The sequence below is a fragment of the Symphodus melops genome (genome assembly GCF_947650265.1).
Source record: "Symphodus melops genome assembly, chromosome: 11".
In the NCBI taxonomy this organism is placed as follows: domain Eukaryota; kingdom Metazoa; phylum Chordata; class Actinopteri; order Labriformes; family Labridae; genus Symphodus; species Symphodus melops.
Window position 1 is genome coordinate 18835001 of NC_136701.1, and position 20417 is coordinate 18855417.

At 39.7% G+C, this 20417-nt stretch overlaps 1 protein-coding gene across 1 annotated transcript in view; it reads left to right on the plus strand.

Moving 5' to 3' along the window:
• Positions 1-20417, plus strand: part of fat3b (FAT atypical cadherin 3b) — a 64326-nt gene that overhangs the window by 9210 nt on the left and 34699 nt on the right. The window contains exons 5-19 of the mRNA XM_079355768.1: positions 1744-1862; positions 3367-3565; positions 9036-9097; positions 10200-10514; positions 11782-11992; positions 13332-13403; positions 15747-15883; positions 16464-16739; positions 17867-18077; positions 18251-18465; positions 18599-18757; positions 18928-19049; positions 19199-19381; positions 19475-19589; positions 19705-19986. Coding sequence (XP_079211894.1) covers positions 1744-1862; positions 3367-3565; positions 9036-9097; positions 10200-10514; positions 11782-11992; positions 13332-13403; positions 15747-15883; positions 16464-16739; positions 17867-18077; positions 18251-18465; positions 18599-18757; positions 18928-19049; positions 19199-19381; positions 19475-19589; positions 19705-19986 — 2678 coding nt within the window. The remainder of the gene's footprint in view (positions 1-1743; positions 1863-3366; positions 3566-9035; positions 9098-10199; positions 10515-11781; positions 11993-13331; positions 13404-15746; positions 15884-16463; positions 16740-17866; positions 18078-18250; positions 18466-18598; positions 18758-18927; positions 19050-19198; positions 19382-19474; positions 19590-19704; positions 19987-20417) is intronic.

A 20417-nucleotide genomic window follows, 5' to 3' on the forward strand; every position in this document is an offset into this window, starting at 1 on the left:
CACTGATTTGTATTCTAGTTGGCTGTAACCTCTGCATGTGGGGTGTTAGGCCAAATGGAGAGCAAGGCCAACAGCAGGCATATAATGTATTACAACAAATTAATTAAATGTATCTACATACTTACATAAAAAAGTGCACGTATGAACACTGTTTTTGCCTTTAATAAATTGTTTTTATAATCCACTCAGAAAGAATCACTGACATTGTGATAAAGATCTCTGGCCAGAGATGTTCACTAGACAATATGTTTTTTTTTATGCTAGTTTAGATGATATCTTCCAAAAACAATTTAATGGGGGCCGACGGCAGGGAAACAAGAGAGAGTGGCATTAAGAATGTTTATCCCAAGGGTTTGGAGTCAGGGCTGCACTGTCCAAGCTCTCTTTGCTTCCCTGGAGTCACAAACATCAGTGGCATTTATTTTGGTCAAATTAAAGGAATCCTCAGTTCACTAGGATTCTACTTTCACTACATGGTTAGAGGTAAAAGAAAGACTTCTAGATTCAGTTCTATCTGTCTATCTACCTTGAGGCTGTAACTTCTTATTTGGAGTGTAGAGTGATTTTACTATACTCTGTTATTTGTTTTACTACAGTTATGTGGTCATGGCTACATTTTAGAAAATAAAACACATGAGGTTACTTTCATTCAATTTTGGCTCGATGTCAAGCCGTTGAACACTGCCAAATACTAACTATGCTGCCACTACATCTACTTCTAGGACTAATTCTAATGTCAATACTAACACATTGTCTGTCTTTTTAAAAGAAAAAAGGCCAGATGGTAGAGTGAGCATAAGCTTAGAGACATTAAACAGTCTTTAACTATACTGTAAAAAGCATCAAAGCAGTGTGAAGTTTTAGGCAAAGCAAAAGGAACCAATCCATATACATACCTGCTCACATGTCCAGGAAGTCACAGCTCTGGCATGTTTTGGGGTTATTTGCTTGCAGGCATTGGTGCTTGTACAGACTGCAATTATTTTCACATCCTGGTACTTCATACTTATTTCCTTTCAGTTAGTCAAAGTGATGGACTCATGCTGTCATTTTTTTTGTCAGTGATTTAATGCAAAAAGGTTTTTTTGTGCACTTAAATATATGCATCTGCAGCTTGCTTTGCCCTATTTTTAAAAAAAAAAGAAAATGGTTGTGCACCATTGTGTTGTCGTGCTCATGAGCTTAGAAATACCATAACTGAACAAAAAAAACACAGAGTGTTGTCCAGCACTAGTGGCCAAGCACATAAGATTTGTTAAAAAAAAAAAAGTTACCCATGTGTCATCCATTGTAAGTGTTCTCTTTGTCCCTCAAGAGGTCACCAAAGCTGTCAGCTAGTCATCTTCCTTAGGGCCACCACACACCGTCCAGTCAATGTGTGAGTGTGTGAGTGTCTGCGTCGTTATTGGTGCAGGGCACTTCGGGTACGTTTAGCACTAACCGAATTGCAGCGGGAGCAGTTTGGTCAGCTGTGATTAGCCGTAGAGAAGCTGAAACATTGAAGGTGACTACAGCGGAGCCAGTAATGCCTGTGAATGTCACTGAAGCCAGGACGCTAAGTTTACCCCAAATTTGTGTCTTTGCATCTGGAAACTTATTATTCAAAGACTTGCCTTGTGAGATCTTTCAGGGATGTATTCAGCTGATGACACTTATACACACGCGCAAACACACACACACCTAATATATGTATTATCAAGCCTTGGTAACAAATGCATTAATATTTGTCCTTTGTTTCAACAGGGGTGATTTACACTGCTGGTATCCTGGACTGTGAGACCAAAGACTCCTATTGGCTTACAGTTTATGCTACAGACAGAGGGGTCACACCCCTGTCAGCTTCTGTTGAAGTCTTTATACAGGTACCAACATTTAGTTGCAAATATTCAGGACATGTTTATCATACACAAAATGCCTTAAATAGAGTAATATGTTTTGCACTGAGAAACAAGTATTAACATTAAGTGCTTCGAGCAGGGCTGGTTAATATGAGGAAGTGGTGGAGTTCCCCGATACACACCCTTGTTGTTATGTTATTTACATCTTTGCAAACATATAATCTTATATTCAGGAGTTGTGGCGTTTTATGAAAGGTTGATGTTAATAAATAGCTTTTATGTCTTTCTCTGTCATTATTACCCTCTTACACTTTTTGCTGCAGTCTAGAATTAAGTCTTTTAGGCATCCTTATTGTGCTGAAACTTCAAATAACCAAGGCATCCACAAGAGGCTGTACAGAGGATAGCTCATCAATTTGTTTTAAAACTAAAAGACAGGCAGTGGAAATAAATCATTAACAAAAAAGATACATTTTTGCATTAATATTGTTTTTTTATATTTTGCAACCATCTTTTCAAACTTGGGGGTTAGGGGGTGTTTTTTTTGTTTTTGTGCCATTTGAATGAAAAAAATATTTGAAAAAAATAACTTCTGGCCTTTTTTTTTTTAACTTTTAAATAAATCGTAATTTTATGAAAGACAGCATCTTTTTCCATATCCATCATTTAAACATTCATACATTTTGCAAAGATTTAATGGCGGGCTAGTTTTCATGCTTTTTAGTGTTACATCCAAAATAACAGTATAATGCTAAGCTATCACTGGGTCATTTATTGAAACAGTAATGCTGCTTTGTGCTGTGGATAATCATAGCAATGCTGTCCGCCTGTAAGCAACTGATACGCACTGGAGGGAATTCTCTGCTTCAGTTTCTGTTGTGTTTGGCAGTAACTAATCCACTGTCTAAACACTGGAGTGCACACATCACTGCTACAACCCTGCTTGCCCTTTGGGGGAGAGTTCAGTGGTGTATATAAAAAACAAACAGCCTTTTTCTGGCTTCAGGATATCCAGGTGTGGGGATGTGATCGGGTGCTTTACTCTCTGCCTCTTCATCACAGACAAAAGTAGGGAGATTAATCAGGCACAGGTGCTCCTCATGCGGCTGAACCGTCTTGGCTCTGTGTGCCTCCCAGCAAACACTCAATCAACGCACTGTTTGCTATAAATAATCTAGATCTATGCTGTAAGAAGAGAAATTAATCTGCAGTACATTTTATGTGACATCTGACATTTCTGGTGAACACATTTGGTGATTTATAACCCAGATCCTGTGTATGCAGCCTTTCATGGGGGGTGATTAAAAAAGACCCTAAAAATCTATAGGTAGAGCTTCCTTACAACAATAAGATATTAAAATGCAGACAGATTCATAAAGTTAGATTTGATCAACTTGTCAATTGTCAATTGATATCAAACTCAGAAGATAGTTAATCTAAAAACTTTTCTCCCTCTCTTTTGCCCAATACTTGTTTCCCCCCTCTCTCTCCTGTGTCTCTCTCTGTTCCTCTTCTTCTTCTCTCTCAGGTAGAAGACGTAAACGACAATGCTCCCCTCACCTCGGATCCAATCTACCACCCAGTCGTCATGGAGAACTCGCCGAAGGATGTGTCAGTCATCCGTATCCAGGCGCAGGACCCTGACCTCACCGCCACGCCCAGCCGGCTGAGTTATCGCATCAGTGCTGGCAACCCGCAGAATTTCTTCTCTATCAACCCCAAAACAGGTTAGACTCACAGACAGACACACAATCTGAAAAAAAAGGGAACTCTCTTGGTTATATTCTTCGAGGTTAAACACTGAATACTAATGCTATAAGTGGTATATTCTTGAAAATATTAATGATTATGTTTCTGCTAATTTGTTTATGTTACGCTGAAATGTACTTTTTGGCCTGCATTCGTTGAAAAGAAGGCTTAAGTTCCCACACAGCAAATTAAAAAGACCCACACAATTAAACATCTAGGACACCAATGTGCGACCCAGACATCCCCACACACACATACACACAGACACACACACACATACACACACTCGTCACTTAATATTGCTTCCAGTCTTCTTTATGGGTCAAAGCTCCTCAATGCACTCGAGAAAACGAACAGAGTTAGTTTCTTATTAAGCCCATGTGGGAAAAGTTGGCAAACAGTTTCAGGAGAATCTCCTCAGACCTGCAATTTGATTTTTATTCAAAACATGTTGCCAACTTACTTATAGGTTCACCATGAGCCCAATTGGATCAAGAAAGTGAAAGAGTCTTACCTTGTGAAAAGATTTACACAAAGCCTGTGGCTCTATTTTACCTTTTTGAGTCTGTAGGAAAATACTGCATGAAAAATTAAAGCCTGTGAATGTGAAAAATCCTTGCATAAAAGATCAAATTTGCATCTTTTCTGATCCTGACCTATTTTACCTTCATGTGTTTCCATGAATGGGGACTAATCTGCTGATGGATTGATTTAGCATTGCACTTCTTTAACATGGACAAGGGCCATTAAACATTGATTAAATAGACACAGCGTTCCAGGTGTCTTGTTTTTCTGATTGTTAATCCTCATCCTTATCAAAATCTTGTGACCACTGACAGTTGGACTTTGGGAAGTGGGAGACTTTTGGCTAATGTAGCCTTGAGCTTCCAGCCTTGAGCTTCCAGCCTTGAGCTTCCAGCCTTGAGCTTCCAGCCTTGAGCTTCCAGCGCGCAACGGAAAACTGGTTAGCTGAGTTCAAAGTGACATCACGAGAGCTATTTGTCTGATTTTGCCATACTTAATACACGTTTTACTCATCCTAAGAACAGATTTAATAGGTGAAATAGGTGGATTTCTCCTTGATTGTTTTAGATCATAGAGTTAGAGCTTTCCATTTTAACCCTACCTACCCAGCGCCTTCCCTTCTATAAGTCAGTTACTAAAATGTAAAAATAGTTCTAGGTTACATAATTGTTGTGTAACCTTAAAGTTTAGATGATATTTGTGCATATTTTATTTATGCATCCGTAAAGTGTTTCTAGAACCACTAACCTTTTACATTTATCTGTGAATTTTATACAATTTCTGTTTTTACACCCATCACAAAATTCTTAAAAAAAAAACATGATTTACAACTTCAGCATATGAAGTGAATACCATCTCACAATTTAATGTTTTAACACCTCTTTAATCTATTCAAAAGCCACGTTTCAGTCAGTGCCTGTCTTGATCCTGTACTTCTCATCAAAACGCTTCTTTTGCACAATGCCTATCTTTGAAGTCTAACAGACTTACAATATGTGTGAAAAAACATGTTTAAACTTCGACAAAAGCTGAATCAATTCAGACGTCTGGTTTTTTTTTGCAGCAGCAGAGATTGAAGTCTAGGGAGGTCCCTGTGCATTCTCTGCACAAGCTTTCCTTGAAGCCTCCATTAAAGAATTATTGAAGAGGTGAAATGTTTTATTCAAATGCAGAGGAAAAAAAAAGTTGTGTGGTCCTATCCCTCTCTGCCCTAGATTAAGTTATGAGTGTTTAAGTAAACAACAAAGGATTTGAATTCTGATAGAATGAAACACCAAGGTAGTCATCAAAATCTCATGTACTAAATGCAACATTGAACATTTCAGTTTTTTTTTCAATCTTATGGCAGAAGGAATCCCCTAATGCTGTGTTTCTGCATGTTCGCTGTGTGGTGGGCGTTCTCTCGAGGTCCTCTACCTCAACTCTTTGGACAATGACATCATATATATACTTTTTAATATTGATAATATAAAAGAAGAAACCAAATTGAAAATGCAAATATTGATCCTAGAGGAGATATATACTGTATACTGATGCTCACTTACTCATTAACTTGACTCATACATACTTACTCTGACTCTGGATGTAATGACTCAAAGATTACATTTGAAGTTATAACCGATCACTGTACCTGAATTAATGCATGATGTAAAAGACTATAAATAACGGATAACACTGTGTTCATAACAAGCACTGTTGGTGCTTGTTCATTCAACTACAGTATGAGTGATTGTGTCAGGTCGGTAAGAAGAGTAAGTGTGGCAGCTCTGTTGCAAAGAGTCAATGAAAATGAGCCACCTCATATTGTATGAAGCTCAAATGACTCTTAAGTTCACAAGTGCTACTATGTTAGCCAGGAAAAAGACATAACAGCTGCATAAAACCATTTGATTTAGTGTGTCAAATAGTGCATCTGTATGTGTGTGTGTTTATTTGTATGTGCCACAGGGGAGTCTTTTCAGCCATCTGAGCCCTGCTGTCTGTCTCTGTCAAACAGCCACAGCTTTTTGTTATGTGTTCTATACAAAAAGATTCATATGGATGACTGTCACGTTGAAACTGTTATCAATGTACTTTGAGTGCAGTACTGAAATGGTTTTCAAAGTTTTTTGCAAGCTTTTTTCTCAGACCTCAGGTCTCAGGTCTGCTTCTATCAGCATATCAAAGACTTTAATGAATAACATATGAACATTAAAGATGTTCAAATCCAATTTTCCTTCCAGTTAGAAAATTCTGACTCTCAGTCTAACAGAACCAGATAGAAACACAGACTCATATGAGGCAGAGTTCAGTTGAAGGCAGAGTTTTAATGAAGAGGTCTGTACACAGGTATGCAGCTAGCGGTACAAAAACCCCCAAAAGGGGCAGGCAAAAGACAAAATGGGACTGACAGTGCACACCTATTACTTTTGGTAATGAGACATGCATGAGTGAGAGAGGTGCAGTCTCTCTGAATCACTCTTCGTACTGTTTACCAAATCAAAAACTTTCCATGTGCTCGTCTGATTTCATTGGATGGTTGAATAAACAAACCCCAGCCATTGATTTGCTTTCATAAAGCGGCTGTCATCCACACTTAGATCTGTGCTGCAGGCAAATCTCACCCTTGAAGTTTTAGATCGTTTGTCAAAACTTGGTTCTTGGGTGGTTGAAAGTTATACATTTTTCAGGTTCTCTCTTGAAGTGTCAATTTGATGAGTTTTGAGGTTCTGCAACAATTGCCAAACAGTTTTTGAGCAGAACTTTGACTGAGCACAAAGTGTGTTAATGTGCTGTGACAGCTTACAATGCTGTCTGTTTGTCTCAGGGTGTGCCAGTGAAGCCTTCTTTCCTTTTGAAAGAGAAGGTTTAGGAAAGAAAACACTCAATGCGACACCCCGTTGGCGCCGGGTGTTGCATTGAGTGTTTCTCACATGTTTGCTTGGCTATGTCATGGAATCATAGAGGCTCTCTGTGACCTTTTATATAGACCACAATTAGATAGTATTGGTTTTGTTTTCCAACATAAACAAATCCATTGTCTGAGTCAATGTTGTAATTGACATTGAGAAAGTCTATGAAGTTCAAAATCTGAAGATTGTAATTTCATTATTCCCAAATTAGAAAACACATCACAGTTATTGTCTTTACATTACAAAGATGAATTCTCTACAATGATGTTCTTTGCTTTGTTTTGTTAGAAGAAGAAAAAAAAACTAGAATAATAATATAATATGACCAATAATATACTTGTGTGAATATGTGAAGATGTGGGTGGAGATTTTGCACATTATATTTCTAGTTTCCAATAAAAAAAAAGAGGATTGTTCATCCATAGATTTGCTGTCCGTTGTAGATCATTGATTATTATCAGAGTTGTTACTCGCACTCTGTTCTGCTGAACAAGCCCCCTCCCCACAACCCCTCCAGTCTCTCTCCTGCAGCTTGTGACCGCTGCTCTACATTCACTCCTAATTTGCTTAATTGAAGTTAGCCAGCGTAGCGAGCTCAAGGTGACACTCTTATATGTGCAAGCACGAGTGCGAGAGCGCACAAGTGTGCGTGTGTGTGCATCGTGGCTTTCGCCTATCCTCGAGCATGAATATTTTAGGCGCCCAAAATAAGCCCACCTTTCGGAGACGCTTTGTTGCACTGAAACAAACACATCATCACAACTCAATCAATCATTCTGTCGAATAACCCACACAGAGGTAATGTCTAAATATATACTGTATGTATGTGTGGGGTTATTGTGCATTGACCCATGTGTGAGTAGATGTCTTATTTGGACAGGCATGTAGTTACTCTGTGCAACTGCATAATGAACTGTAAAGTCAATGTTAATAGACAGGTGTTCTTATTTTCTAAAATGTAATCACAATCATAGTTCTCTTTTGCTTTTTACTGGAATGTTCTCTTGTTTTAGTAGATGGGAGTAAGACAGACCAGGCTGTGATGTGTGTTTGGATAGTCTCTTTAAATAATCACATTCTGTTTAGTTGTATTTTTCCTGGTGTACCTTAATACTTAGAACATTTGAAATGCTGTTGTCAGAATAAGAAAAACAAAACATGTACTGGAATAGATTTTTTTTAAATAAAATGTATTGAAACAACCCCTTCTAAAAAAAAAAAGTCAGATAATATCCCAAACTAAAACTTCTATCAATTTTCAGTGTCACCACTTGATTAAGAACAGGTAACAATGCAAGGTGTAGCATACAATGCTCAAAGGTATGAAGAGATTGTGATCATTATTGTTCATTTCTTTGGAGAAAACAAAAGAGAAAACAAAAGTCGCGTATCTGGCTGTGGAGTGTTGCATGGTCTATTTTCTTGTTTTTCTGCGAGCTGGAATAACGTCTGGGGAACTTTAGATTTGTCTAACTCACAAAAGTTTTTTTTTACTGTCTAAACCAATTATTGATTGATGACAAAAACTGTGCCTGTGATTGTTTGAGTGTGCGTGTGCGTGTGTGTGCCTGTGGGGCGTCTTTGTCGTTACAAAATGACAGTGAGCTGGAAAGCAAGTGACAAAATAAGAAAACACTGAAATGAAAAGAGGGAACAGGAAGTGTCAGGGGGGGGAAATGGAGCTGTCGTTGCCTGTGATCTCTAGAGCAGCCCGCTCCAGTTTGTCAAAACATGGAACCATCATCTGTGTAAACCGGTTCAATGAGCGCTATTATCAATAGTATTCTCTCCTTTCCCTCCTGTCCTGGTGGCATGCTGGCCAGCCGAGTGACCCTTAACTATACAGTGCCAGAAGAACATGTGCCAAATGCTATTGTCCCTGCCAAGGCTGCAGGCTATGTTTCCTCTGAGAGTGAATGGATGTATGTATGAACAGGATTTTGCGTTCAACAATGTTTTATAAGCTGGCATGTTTTCAATTTAAAAGAGGTGTTTCTTGTCTAATATAAATCTGATCTTATCTCATTTTTAGGCCTGATCACAACAACTGCGAGGAAACTGGATCGAGAACAACAGGCTGAGCACTTTCTAGAGGTACAGAAAATACCCAAGCATTTTTTATAGGTTCATAGTGTTATTATTTATCTGGCCCTGCCACTTGCCACAGCCCACTATTAACAGAGACAGGCTGGAGGACAACCCTGGCAGGCCCTCAAGGCTCCATAAACTTTGATGAATGGCTGTAGTTTTGGGCCCCAGGTTTAGAATTTTCTAAATGTAATCATTCATCATTGGTTATCTTCTCTACTCAGGACGGGAACAGGGAGGAGAGGAGTTGCTCTGCCCGGCGTTTGATAAGCGCAGACACTGGGCATACAGATAGCTCTGTGATTTCCATTCCTTTAGCTCCTGCTGCTCTGCATGCAGATGAACCTGATAATCACAGATAAGCGAAGAAACTTCGACTTCCCCCAGACTTTTTCTTGCAACTTATTAAATGAATCCGAAACTACAAGTACTTTGTTTGTGTGCATGGAGGAATGAAATGACCCAAACTTGACCCTCAGTGAGGCGGTCTGGCGTTTTACTTCTGTATTGCCACTTGACCTGTCAAGACTCAATTACTTTTTCTGCTGCTTTGTTCTGCTCCGATACTTAATAAGGATGACGACGCAGTAAAAGAAAAGAAAAAAAAAAAGCAGCAGAAGATGTTGAGGGGGGCTGGCATCTAACAGCATCACATACTTAACACCTGAAAGGAGTTTAAAATTGGGGGCAGAGAGGTCTTTGTTGTTGCTTCGTTCTGTCATGTCTTTTCCTGAGCTTTCGATAGGACTGCCAGTCCACTCATGCCACACACACCGCTCCCCCTGCCAGTCTCTGCTGACTGGTCGTAATTAATAGTCAAGTGAGCAGTCAGGCTGGCAGCAGTGGTGTCCACCCCGATCTGATCTGATTGATCAGTGATCAGACCTCTGCCTCTGCCCCCAGGGGATCAATAATACAAAGCGATTTCCTGGGAAAGCAGCTCTACGTGGGCCAGCATTCCACATTCACAGCCACACACATGGGGCAACATTTAATTATGTGAATAGATCCCTGGCCTATCAAATAGTCTCAAAAACAAAAGATTTTTTTTTTCCAAACAACATAACAAAGAGCTCTTCAGCTCTAATGGTTTGTATGTTTTCATCAGGTAACAGTCATAGACGGCCCGGTGACCACCCGCCAGTCCACCGTGTGGGTAATAGTTCACATCGAGGATGAGAACGACAACCCACCCACCTTCCCTGAGGTCACATACCGCATCAGCCTGACAGAACGAGACCGCAACAAGCGTGGGGAACAAGTCTATCGCGTCTTCGCTTATGACCGGGACCTCGGTGCAAATGGTAACATCACCTACAGCATCATTGATGGAAACGAGGATGATAAGTTCAGCATCGACCCCCGGACGGCTATGGTGTCCTCAAAAAAGATGGTGACAGCAGGCAGCTATGATATCCTCACTGTAAGTGTCGTTTAGCAGATTTTGAAAAACGGTTATTTGCTTTTTTAAGTGTCCTTTAAGTGCTGTTTGGTATTTAGCTCGGCTATTGAAAGCTTTCCAATGAGATGCTGCTAAGGAGATTACAGCACTCATTAGCAACAAGGTGAACGTGACAATAAATCTATAGTGTGAATTACACACTGTAGATGCTCTTACTTAGGATAAATGCACAGTGCTCCTCTATTTCCTCTTCCTGGTTGCTGCTTTTCCAATGTCTGTTTTTTTTCCTATTTCAACTTCATTTAATGCCTCTGTGCCTCTTTTAGTTAGTGTTTAAATACTAATACTTGTAGGTTTTTGAATATTAAAATGTATAAATTCCTCAACATTCCTAAAAGTGGTTGGTATAACAGAGCTGAAGTTGTGTATGCACATCAGGTTGCATTTTGGATAACTCCTGCATAAAGTGCATTTTATCCCTTCTGTCAGGCCTGGTGTAATCCTGAAAAAAAAAGTAGTGTAAATTGCCATTTTTGTAGCTTCCTTTTTTCATCTAAGCAATGTATTCATTCTTCTCCTGTCCCTCTTTCATATGCACTGCGGACACTTGAATTTCCTTCTGCATCTCATTCACTGATTAGCTTGTCACTTCTGTGTGCTTTCGGAGTCTATCCCTGCGCCTGTGCTCAGCTCAAGTGGGGGGGGGAAAAGCTGAAATGTGGACACAGCAGACACGGACGACAAACACACCAATCCTCTTCTCCCCCCCTGCAGCCATCTTTCTTTATTTTAGGGGCCGCGCTGTTCTCGCAGCAAATAATGGTTCGAATAATCTATTAGGCTCTCAGGTTCGGCTCTTCAGTGAGCACCACTTACAGCACCATTCTTTATAATTACCTCTCATATAGGTTCCTCCCAAGATTCAGTAGATTTATTCTGCTTAATGCTTTTCCTATTTGGTGTGAGGAAAGCAGAGCAAGATATTCAAAGTCAGACAGAGACAGGGCGTACCATTAAACTGTAATAGCCGAGATCAAATTTGAGGTTTGCAAAAAAGATTATATAGATGAGACTTTGAGGTGTGATGTAGAGTAGATGAGGATGATTCACATCCATATATTGTTAAAGATATGTGCGACTGGGAAATAAAGAGGCTAGAATATGCCAGATTTCCTGTTATTTGCTTATGCTAACACAAGATCCATCTGCTGTTCTCAGTCTTTTATCCGCACTTGTTATACTGTAAATACCTTGATGTTTGATTTATACGTATTTTACTTTGTGTTAGATAAAAGCCGAGGACGGTGGGGATCCTCCCTTATGGTCGACTGTCAAACTCCACGTAGAGTGGATTCGCAAACCTGTCCCCTCTCCTGCACCCCTACAATTCACCCAGAGGTACTACAACTTCTCTATCCTGGAGACGGCTGCTGTAGCTCAGCCAGTGGGAGTCGTCGCTGTCAGCCAGTCGAGTACACCTCTTTGGTTCAACATCATCGGTTAGTACATTTCAGTCAATATTAATACAACAGAGAAGGTTTAGCTGTAAAATGAAAGTGCTCTGGCTTCTCCAAGGCAGCCTAATTGACTCTTGCCATTTGTCAAATGTTCTTTCTTAAATCTGGTGTCCAAACATTTACTTGATGTATTAAAAAGTACACTTGTTCAATTAATTTATTTTCTCAGCTCAGATTTGTCAGCTTACCTTGGAAGGTCCCTTGAGGGATGCATGAAGTGTTCAGACGCTAACTTACTCGATAGATCTTCATTGCAGTGCAGTTTTATGGGGTTGCTTTTGAGAGATGTTGTTTGGCTTTTTGGGTCAGATCTGTTGCACATGAAACCCTGGAAGCAACGCATTTCACACGCTGCAATGTAAAAGTCAGCATAGTGTTAGATCTGCTGCTACAAACTGCCGACTTCTCCAAAGACTTCTGCAGCTAATATCCTGTAACGTGCAGATATTTTAGGTGTTCTTGTTTCTTACACTGCTGTCACTCTAAGCGACTTTGCCTGTAGTAAAATCTTCTCACAGTCAAAATCAAAGTGCATTTGACACATTGTGCATTTGCAATAAATGTACACAGAAAACAAGCCTTATAGAAAGTATTTTGATCTTTATAGGTTATTTTTCTGAAAGCATGACAAACTAAGAGCACAAAATGCAAGTCTGCTACTGCTTTTTTTTTTTTTTTTTTTAAACTTTGGTGAGGCAATAAATCTTCTCAGGAGCTTAATGGTTCTATGTCTGTCTGCCTTTTTCAAGAAAATTGAGCTCTGCCTTGGCCCCTGATTCAAGCCTTTGACAGAATAATCAGCGAATAGCTCATTATCGATTGCCACTCACCAGTTCTGATTACGAAAGTCTTTGCACAGACCCATACTTACACAGATTCCCATACTTGGATGTTAATATAAGAAGAAGCTCTTGTTCTTTTCCACTCACCCAACTTATCAAATACAGAAACTGTGGTTTGTTTTCACTGTTCCACTTTTACAGTTGATATCAGTGGAGTAACTCTGCAGCAGAAATTCATTAATATTTTACATAATTTTTTTCGCAAATTAAAATCATGATTATTATTCTCTCTCTGAAACTTTGAGAACTGCACTTTAATATCATCCATTGAATTACAAAATGATTGAATTACATTTCTCACACGCTTAAGTATTCTGAGGTAAAGTTCGCCTGCGTTACTTAATAATGCACGTGAATGTGAAACATGTTAAGTAGTCGACTTTGCAAAGTGCTGTATATGCTGTAGCCGATACAGACCTTTGAAGAACATCCTTTGGCTCCCTAAATATTCATCGTCTCTTTCTCTCTGCACGGTCAAGGCGGTCGGCTCGCCAGAGAAACGTTCTACATCCCCCAGAATGCATGTGGACGGAACTGCTCACTCGACACAGGTCTGGTCAAAACTCATTTTGCTTCATTTTCTTTTACTTTAATACCAAAGCCTAGGAGAAACCTAGAATAGTAGCATTCATCATTAGCGCCATCCTAGTTAGGTCAAAAGCTGCATTGATTGATCTGAAAAGCTGTAGAAGGATTCTGATTCGTCTCCTCACAAACAACAACAGTTTATCATTTCTGCCCGGGCTCGCCGGTTCATAGCACAAGCTCAACCTTTTGAATGTAAACACGGAGGAGGTCTTCACGTATTGTTGAGATAAAACTTCACATACACTTTAAATACCTGAATATCTTCAGACATCATGGCAGTGATACCCCTTTAAACCCAACCTTACTGTCTGTTGAGTCTATTGCCACACTGACCATTTGTTTATTTACAGTTCAATTAAAGTTATTTAATTTTGTCTTATTGGCATTAATATAATCTATGTAAACAGATTATGCATACAAATGTGGATGCTTCATATACAAATGGTTACAAGCCCCTTGTTATGGTTGTTTTTCAACTCCATTCTCACTTCTCGAGTTACTAGACGAATGCTAAACAATGGCTTGGAAAAGGAAGTCTTGGTCCTTTGTCTCATCTGATTACACCAAATGCTTTGAAAGAAGTCTCTGCTGTTATCAGGCGATAGACTACAGGTTCCATTTGATGTGGATTCTAAAAAGTAATTTCTGCTGAAGTGTGATGTGATAGCAGTATTGAGGTAAATCAATAATGATTAAATAATCCACTTTATATCCAGAAAGTTGCCTGTAAGTGTCTTTTCTTCTCAATTTCACCCCTGAGATCACCTTCAGTATGTAGTTTTTTTTTTCCGTGGCTAAACATCTGTACTCATCTGCACCCTTGTACAAGTACCCTTCTCATTCTTTTGAAAGCGATGTCTCAGAGAGGAGTATCTTCAAGTTGAACACAAGTTCTGCCTCTGATTTATTGTATTTCTTTGACCTTCAGACAAAAGGATGTCACCCAAGACTGATGAATGGACAATCTCCCCTCACTTTAACGCTTAAGTGCTTGTTTTCCAGCTGTCGCTCAAACTGTCTGCTGATAATTAAATACTCTGCAGAGAAAGGAGAGAGAGAGAGTTGTTTACCAATATCACTTTCTTCTCAAATATTATTTAATGTAGTCCTCCTTTGCCATTGTATTTTATAGTAAGGAAAAAAATTACAAAAATATATCCCCTATCACCATGGTAACACATTCTGTGGGAAATTGATGACTATGAGTTGCAACGTGAGCGGTTGAGAATACAACTACTGGACTGTATTTTAGTGTTGACTTTCAAACATGTCACTGCATGTTTCACTGCGAAGCTATACATCTTTGTGTGAAACAAACAACACAGGGAGCGATTTATAATGAAGCACCACAAAATAAAATTCCAGAGACTCCTGTTGTTAGCCACGACAGTCATTTACAGGCTAATAGCAATTAAGCTTGTTGTTTTGATACGGATGAGTAAGTAAACTATGTGTAATTATTAAAGAGTGAAATTATTAGCTATCTAACTCAGCAGTAATTACCACATTAATTTACATACATTTTCAAATCTGAGTCATTAAATTGGCTTTTACATACAGTTTCTCTGCAAGTATTCTCAATATGTTCTCAATATGGTACGCACAATTGGCACCGACTAAAAGTCACCCTAAAGCAGGATAAGACCCTCCAGAGGCACTTCATACAGACAGGAAAAAAACAGCATTTTTTTATTTAGAAACTACAGATTGTGATTTCTGTGAGATTGCTGTTTAGTATTGACCAAACTCTCTTCCAAAAAACAAAAAACAAAAAAACGCAACAACAACAAAAAAAATGAATCCCTGCGGTGTGCTTCGACTCAACACGCCTCAGTGGTCCTGTGAAAAATGCCCAATCAGTATTCATATGCTGAGCGGCGCTCAAGAGCCCAGATATCTCGAGAGAGAGATGCTGGAATGAGACGAAGGATGGCACAGAATACCTAACACGCATCAATCCTCTCTACCTCACTCTAATCAAACATTAAGCCTCTAAACTGTACACTCACCGCCAGCGGAAAACACCCAGCTGCTGGTTTTTTGATCTCCGAGATGGGTTGTGTTTTGGAGTGATAAGACAGATGTTTGTGTGGCTCTTAACAGCGCTCAGGCTGCCAAGTAGGTTGGGTGCTACATTGCATTGCATTGCAGTTCATTTTATTTCACAGACCCTCAAGCTCCAGACGCAGGCACCTGGCCAAAACAATTACACAGTAATAAGTTAGAGCACCTGAGTTTAGAACGCAGAGTGAATACAAAATGACTGAAACTCCATATGATATAAGTATTTGTGTGTGTGATCCCAGGGAGCTTTGACATGCAGTTTGACCTTCAAGTCGGTGTGGGGACTCTAGTTGTAGCCAAGCCTCTAGATGCAGAGGTACAGTCCGTCTACAACATGACCATTCAGGTGACAGATGGGACCAACTTTGCCACAGCACAGGTACACACTCTTTTGATTTGTTATGTACTGGAACTGCCTCTTGCACACTCAATACCCACATTGAATTAAATTATTGTTACCGCCTCCTCAGGGAGCTGTTTACTTTCAGCTTTCCACCTTCCTAAGTGTGCTCTCCCTTTTTCTGAAATTATCTCCTGCTGACTATGTAATTTGCTTTCTGTTGCTCTGTATTTGACATTTTGAGTTTCACTGCTGTCTTGGCTGGCATAGTAGGTCTGCTTTGCAATGGAAATCATTGGCAGAGTGAATCAATTGGATTAGCCTTGGCAAATAAAGGGCAAGTGTTTGTATAAATGCAAACATTTCTCACATCTTTTGTTGCTTAAACCATACCATTACTATTGATTTAACTACAGGGGTTAAGTGAAACTCTATCATAACTTTACCCTTTTAGTGTGTTATATATTTTCTGTCAAAAAGCTACCAAGAACTTTGAGATTTGTCTTAAAATAGAAGTGTATTATTAAATCGACACAACGGCTCTGATCTCCAAGAATGATTTCCTCCATTTATTCTCTTTACCTACTTTTCCACTTCTTTCTCACTCTGTTACACTTAGGTGTTCATTCGAATACAAGACAGCAACGACAACCCTCCCATCTTCTCCCAGCCAGCCTACGATGTCAGTGTGTCTGAGGATGTACCGGTTGACATGGAGCTAGTGCGGGTTCGAGCCTCAGACGTGGATGAACGTTCCCGTCTGAGCTTCTCCATCTACGGCAGCGTGGACCCAGCTAGTATGAGACTGTTCCGGGTCAATCCCGGCACGGGAGTCGTCTACACTGCAGACAGGCTGGACTACGAGGCCAGAACACAGCACATCATCACTATTATGGTGAATGAGGAGAAATAAGAATTTAACATATTTTCTGTGTGTACTTCAGTAAGTGTGTTCACTTCCTAAGGCTAGAAATGAAGCCAATGCATATGTGCCAAAAACTGCTGTAACTCCAGTAGCTGCTTGAGTCTGGCTCCAAAAGGAAATTCTGTTTGTCTAATTAGTAAATGCCCAAGTTCACTTAAAAATCAAACTTTGAAAGCATGGCATATAAAATGGACTCATTGTAAATATATATAATTCGCCAGTTAAATTTAATTATTTAGCCTCAAGGAAATGCACATAGCCTGTGGACACTGGAGGAAATGTACTTTTTCAATTCTGCATTGTTTCCTTTTCAACAACAGAGGTTGTCGCTTGTTTTTGCATTAGTTGCATTAGTCTTTATGCACATCTTGGACATACAGCATATTGTGGCTTTGTGGTTTATTATTTATTGGCAATCAAAGAAGTCTGTTCTTAAGCTTTTCTAATGATTAAAAGTCTATTATTATTTTATTGACACATTAGCACGAGCTTAACTAACGTAGCTACTTTTTTTAATTTAGTGTTTGTCATACATTAATATAGTTGTTTTAACCTATGCATGGTAGTCAGGATTATTGTTGGAATATCCCTGCGGGTAAGACTGTTAGTAGTAGTGAAGATGATATAGTAACGCTTATTTAAATGTACCCTTTTCATGTCAATTAACTGCTAATCTCTAGAAATAGGGGAGAGTTAGAAAATCCATTATACTCACCATCATAGCCTAATAGTCTGACGACAGCTCCAATCAGCACCCATAAGAATTACAGCAGAAGCTCCTGCTGTGGGAATCAAGATGTTTTACTAATGCGCTGGCCATCTTAATTTTAAATTATCCACGTACAGTACAGACTGTTAGGCTTGGATAAATTTGAGTTTGTCCATCCTTCAAAAAAGGGTTGTCATCTGCCTTTAAAAAAGAGGCAAATCAATAGGTAATGTCACAATTGCTGTCTCTATTATACAGTTTAAATGTATGCTCTTTTTAAAGTGCTGCTCCTCTTGGCAGCTATGCCTGACTTTCGTAATTTAATCTGATTTCTTTTATTAATCACCCCCTTCAATGTTATCCATATTCATCTCTAATTTCACTCTAGGTCAAGGATCAAGAGTTTCCATTTAACCGTGACCTGGCTCGTATCCTGGTAGCAGTGGAGGACTCCAATGACAACATCCCTTACTTCACCAGCACTGTATATGACGCTGTGGCCTATGAGTCTTCTCCTATAGACACCTCTGTACTGCAAGTGACAGCCTTAGACAAAGACAATGGGATTAATGGGAAACTCACCTATAGTATCGAAGCAGGTGGGATTCACACAGATAATGAAGACAACTGTTTTAATTATGTTGTTTTTTTCTGCTGTTATAAACCCTGCCTTGAACTGTGAATGGCTTTTTTTTTATCCTTTCTCAGAGGAGCGCTAATTGGGATTGGTATTTACCAGTAATGATGTCTGTAACCTTTCTGCTTCTTGCAGGTAACAGCGGTGGTGTGTTTGGCATTGATAATACCACAGGGCTTATCTACATTGCCAAGGACTCGGACACCAACTCTCTAGGCTTTTACACACTCACCGTGCGTGTCACAGACAGTGGATTTCCTCCGTTAATGGCCACAGCTACAGCACGCATATCGTTGATCCTCTCCGACTTCTCAAAACCCAAATTCTCTCAGAAGGAGTACCAGGCAGAGGTAAAGACATGAATGACTGACAGGTTCCACATAGGAATAAGGAAACGCTAGAGGCTGGAGTGGCTAAATAATAATATTTTTAACTATCCCCAAAGTGCCCTAAAATTATATAATGTTGTCTTTGCATCTACAGATAATGGAGAACAGCACTATAGGAACACATGTGACCACTGTTAGTGCTCTCAGCCGCTCCGCACTCTTTTATGATATCACCAGGGGCAACGAGGAGCACAGCTTCTTCATCAACCATCACACTGGTGTAATCACTACCCGCAAACCACTTAACTTTGAGGTTCGTAAAGGATTGTGTTTTCAAGTGGTCTGTATTGCAAATTCTAATTATCTTAAGTCGTGACTGGACATGGTCTCGTCTCTTAATATGTATCTGCCTATACATATGCATATCAAATTACACTTTAACTTGTTGAATTTCTGTGTTGTGTTTTTTTTTCTTTTTTGCAGCAAACAACCTCCTACCTCCTGGTGGTGCATGCTCTAAGCATGGCTGGAGTGGAGGCAAGCACTACTGTTATCATTCAGGTGGGGGATGTCAATGACTGCCCCCCCATCTTCCAACAAATCAGGTATCCATTGCTGTCAAAAAAAAGAAGAGATTTCATGCTTCTGTGACGCTTGCTGAGCTGTCATGAGTGCTGACAACATATCATTTTTTTGAGTGTTTTACGCGTTTCTCCTTTACGGCTGAGTCCTGTTTGTCTTTTTACTTTTACAGGTATGTGGGAGCAATCAGTGAGGCTGCTCCAGTGAACAGTGTGGTCATGGGAGAGGATGGTTACCCTCTTGTCATACAGGCCACTGATAGGGATCGCAATCACAACGCCTTGCTAGAGTTCCAGATATTAGATGAGACTGCTCGAATGTTTTTCAGCGTAGACTCTGGGACCGGATCAATAAGGTAGGTTATGACTTTTTGATAATTGATTCTGATGACACATTTAATTATAACTTGAGTGGATTTCTTATCAGTCAAATTGTTTGCACATTTTAGAACGATTGCAACTCTGGACTATGAGACTTTCTCCGAGTTTGTGTTCCGAGTTCACGTTCGAGACAGCGGTCAGCCTCCAAAGAGTGCTGACAGCCCAGCAGAAGTGGTTATAAAGGCAAGTATATAACATTTGACTCGGCATTCACTGTCTGATGAGTGATACTTGACTCATTTTCATTCTTAGGTTACATTTTCAGACATTTCCCTCTTTGTGTTTTTCTTTTCTCTAGGTAATCAACATCAACGACTCGCCTCCAAAGTTTTTACAGGATATCTACGAGACAATACTCCTCCTGCCGACCTACATGGGAGTGGAGGTCCTAAAGGTTGAGGCTTTCGACCCCGACATGACTTCTGACCTCACCCTGAACGTGGATATATCCATCACTCCCCAGCTGGTATATTCTCTGGTGGACAGGAATGTGGAGTATTTCTCTGTGGAGCGTTACACTGGAGTAGTAACTGTCATCAATGAGAACCTCAGTAAAGACCGGTACCGCTTCAACGTGAAGGTAGGTTTTCGCCTCTAGGTGTCCTGATGAAGAATACTTCAATACTTCAGATTTCTCTGAAGAGATTTTCTATGACCAAAGGGACAGAAGCAGAACAAAGATTTGCATTAAATTGACGTTTTTACGCCACAGAAACTGTAATGCATTCAGTGGGTGAGGCTGGAAATCTGACCCTTCGTTTGGTCTTCTCTCTCTCTTTTCCCTCATTTGCTTCATGTAATATTAACACTTAACATTTCACACTGCAGCTCATCGTAACACTGACAGAATGATAAAGGCACAGCAGCTAGAGACTACTTTGGATACTGTTTTCACACTTCCTCCTAAGTTTCCTGCCAAGTTTCTTTCATACTGCTGATATAGGTGTCGTGTCACAGATTACTCTCTCACAAACTCCGTTCCAAAGAAAATTCATTAACTTAATAGAACAT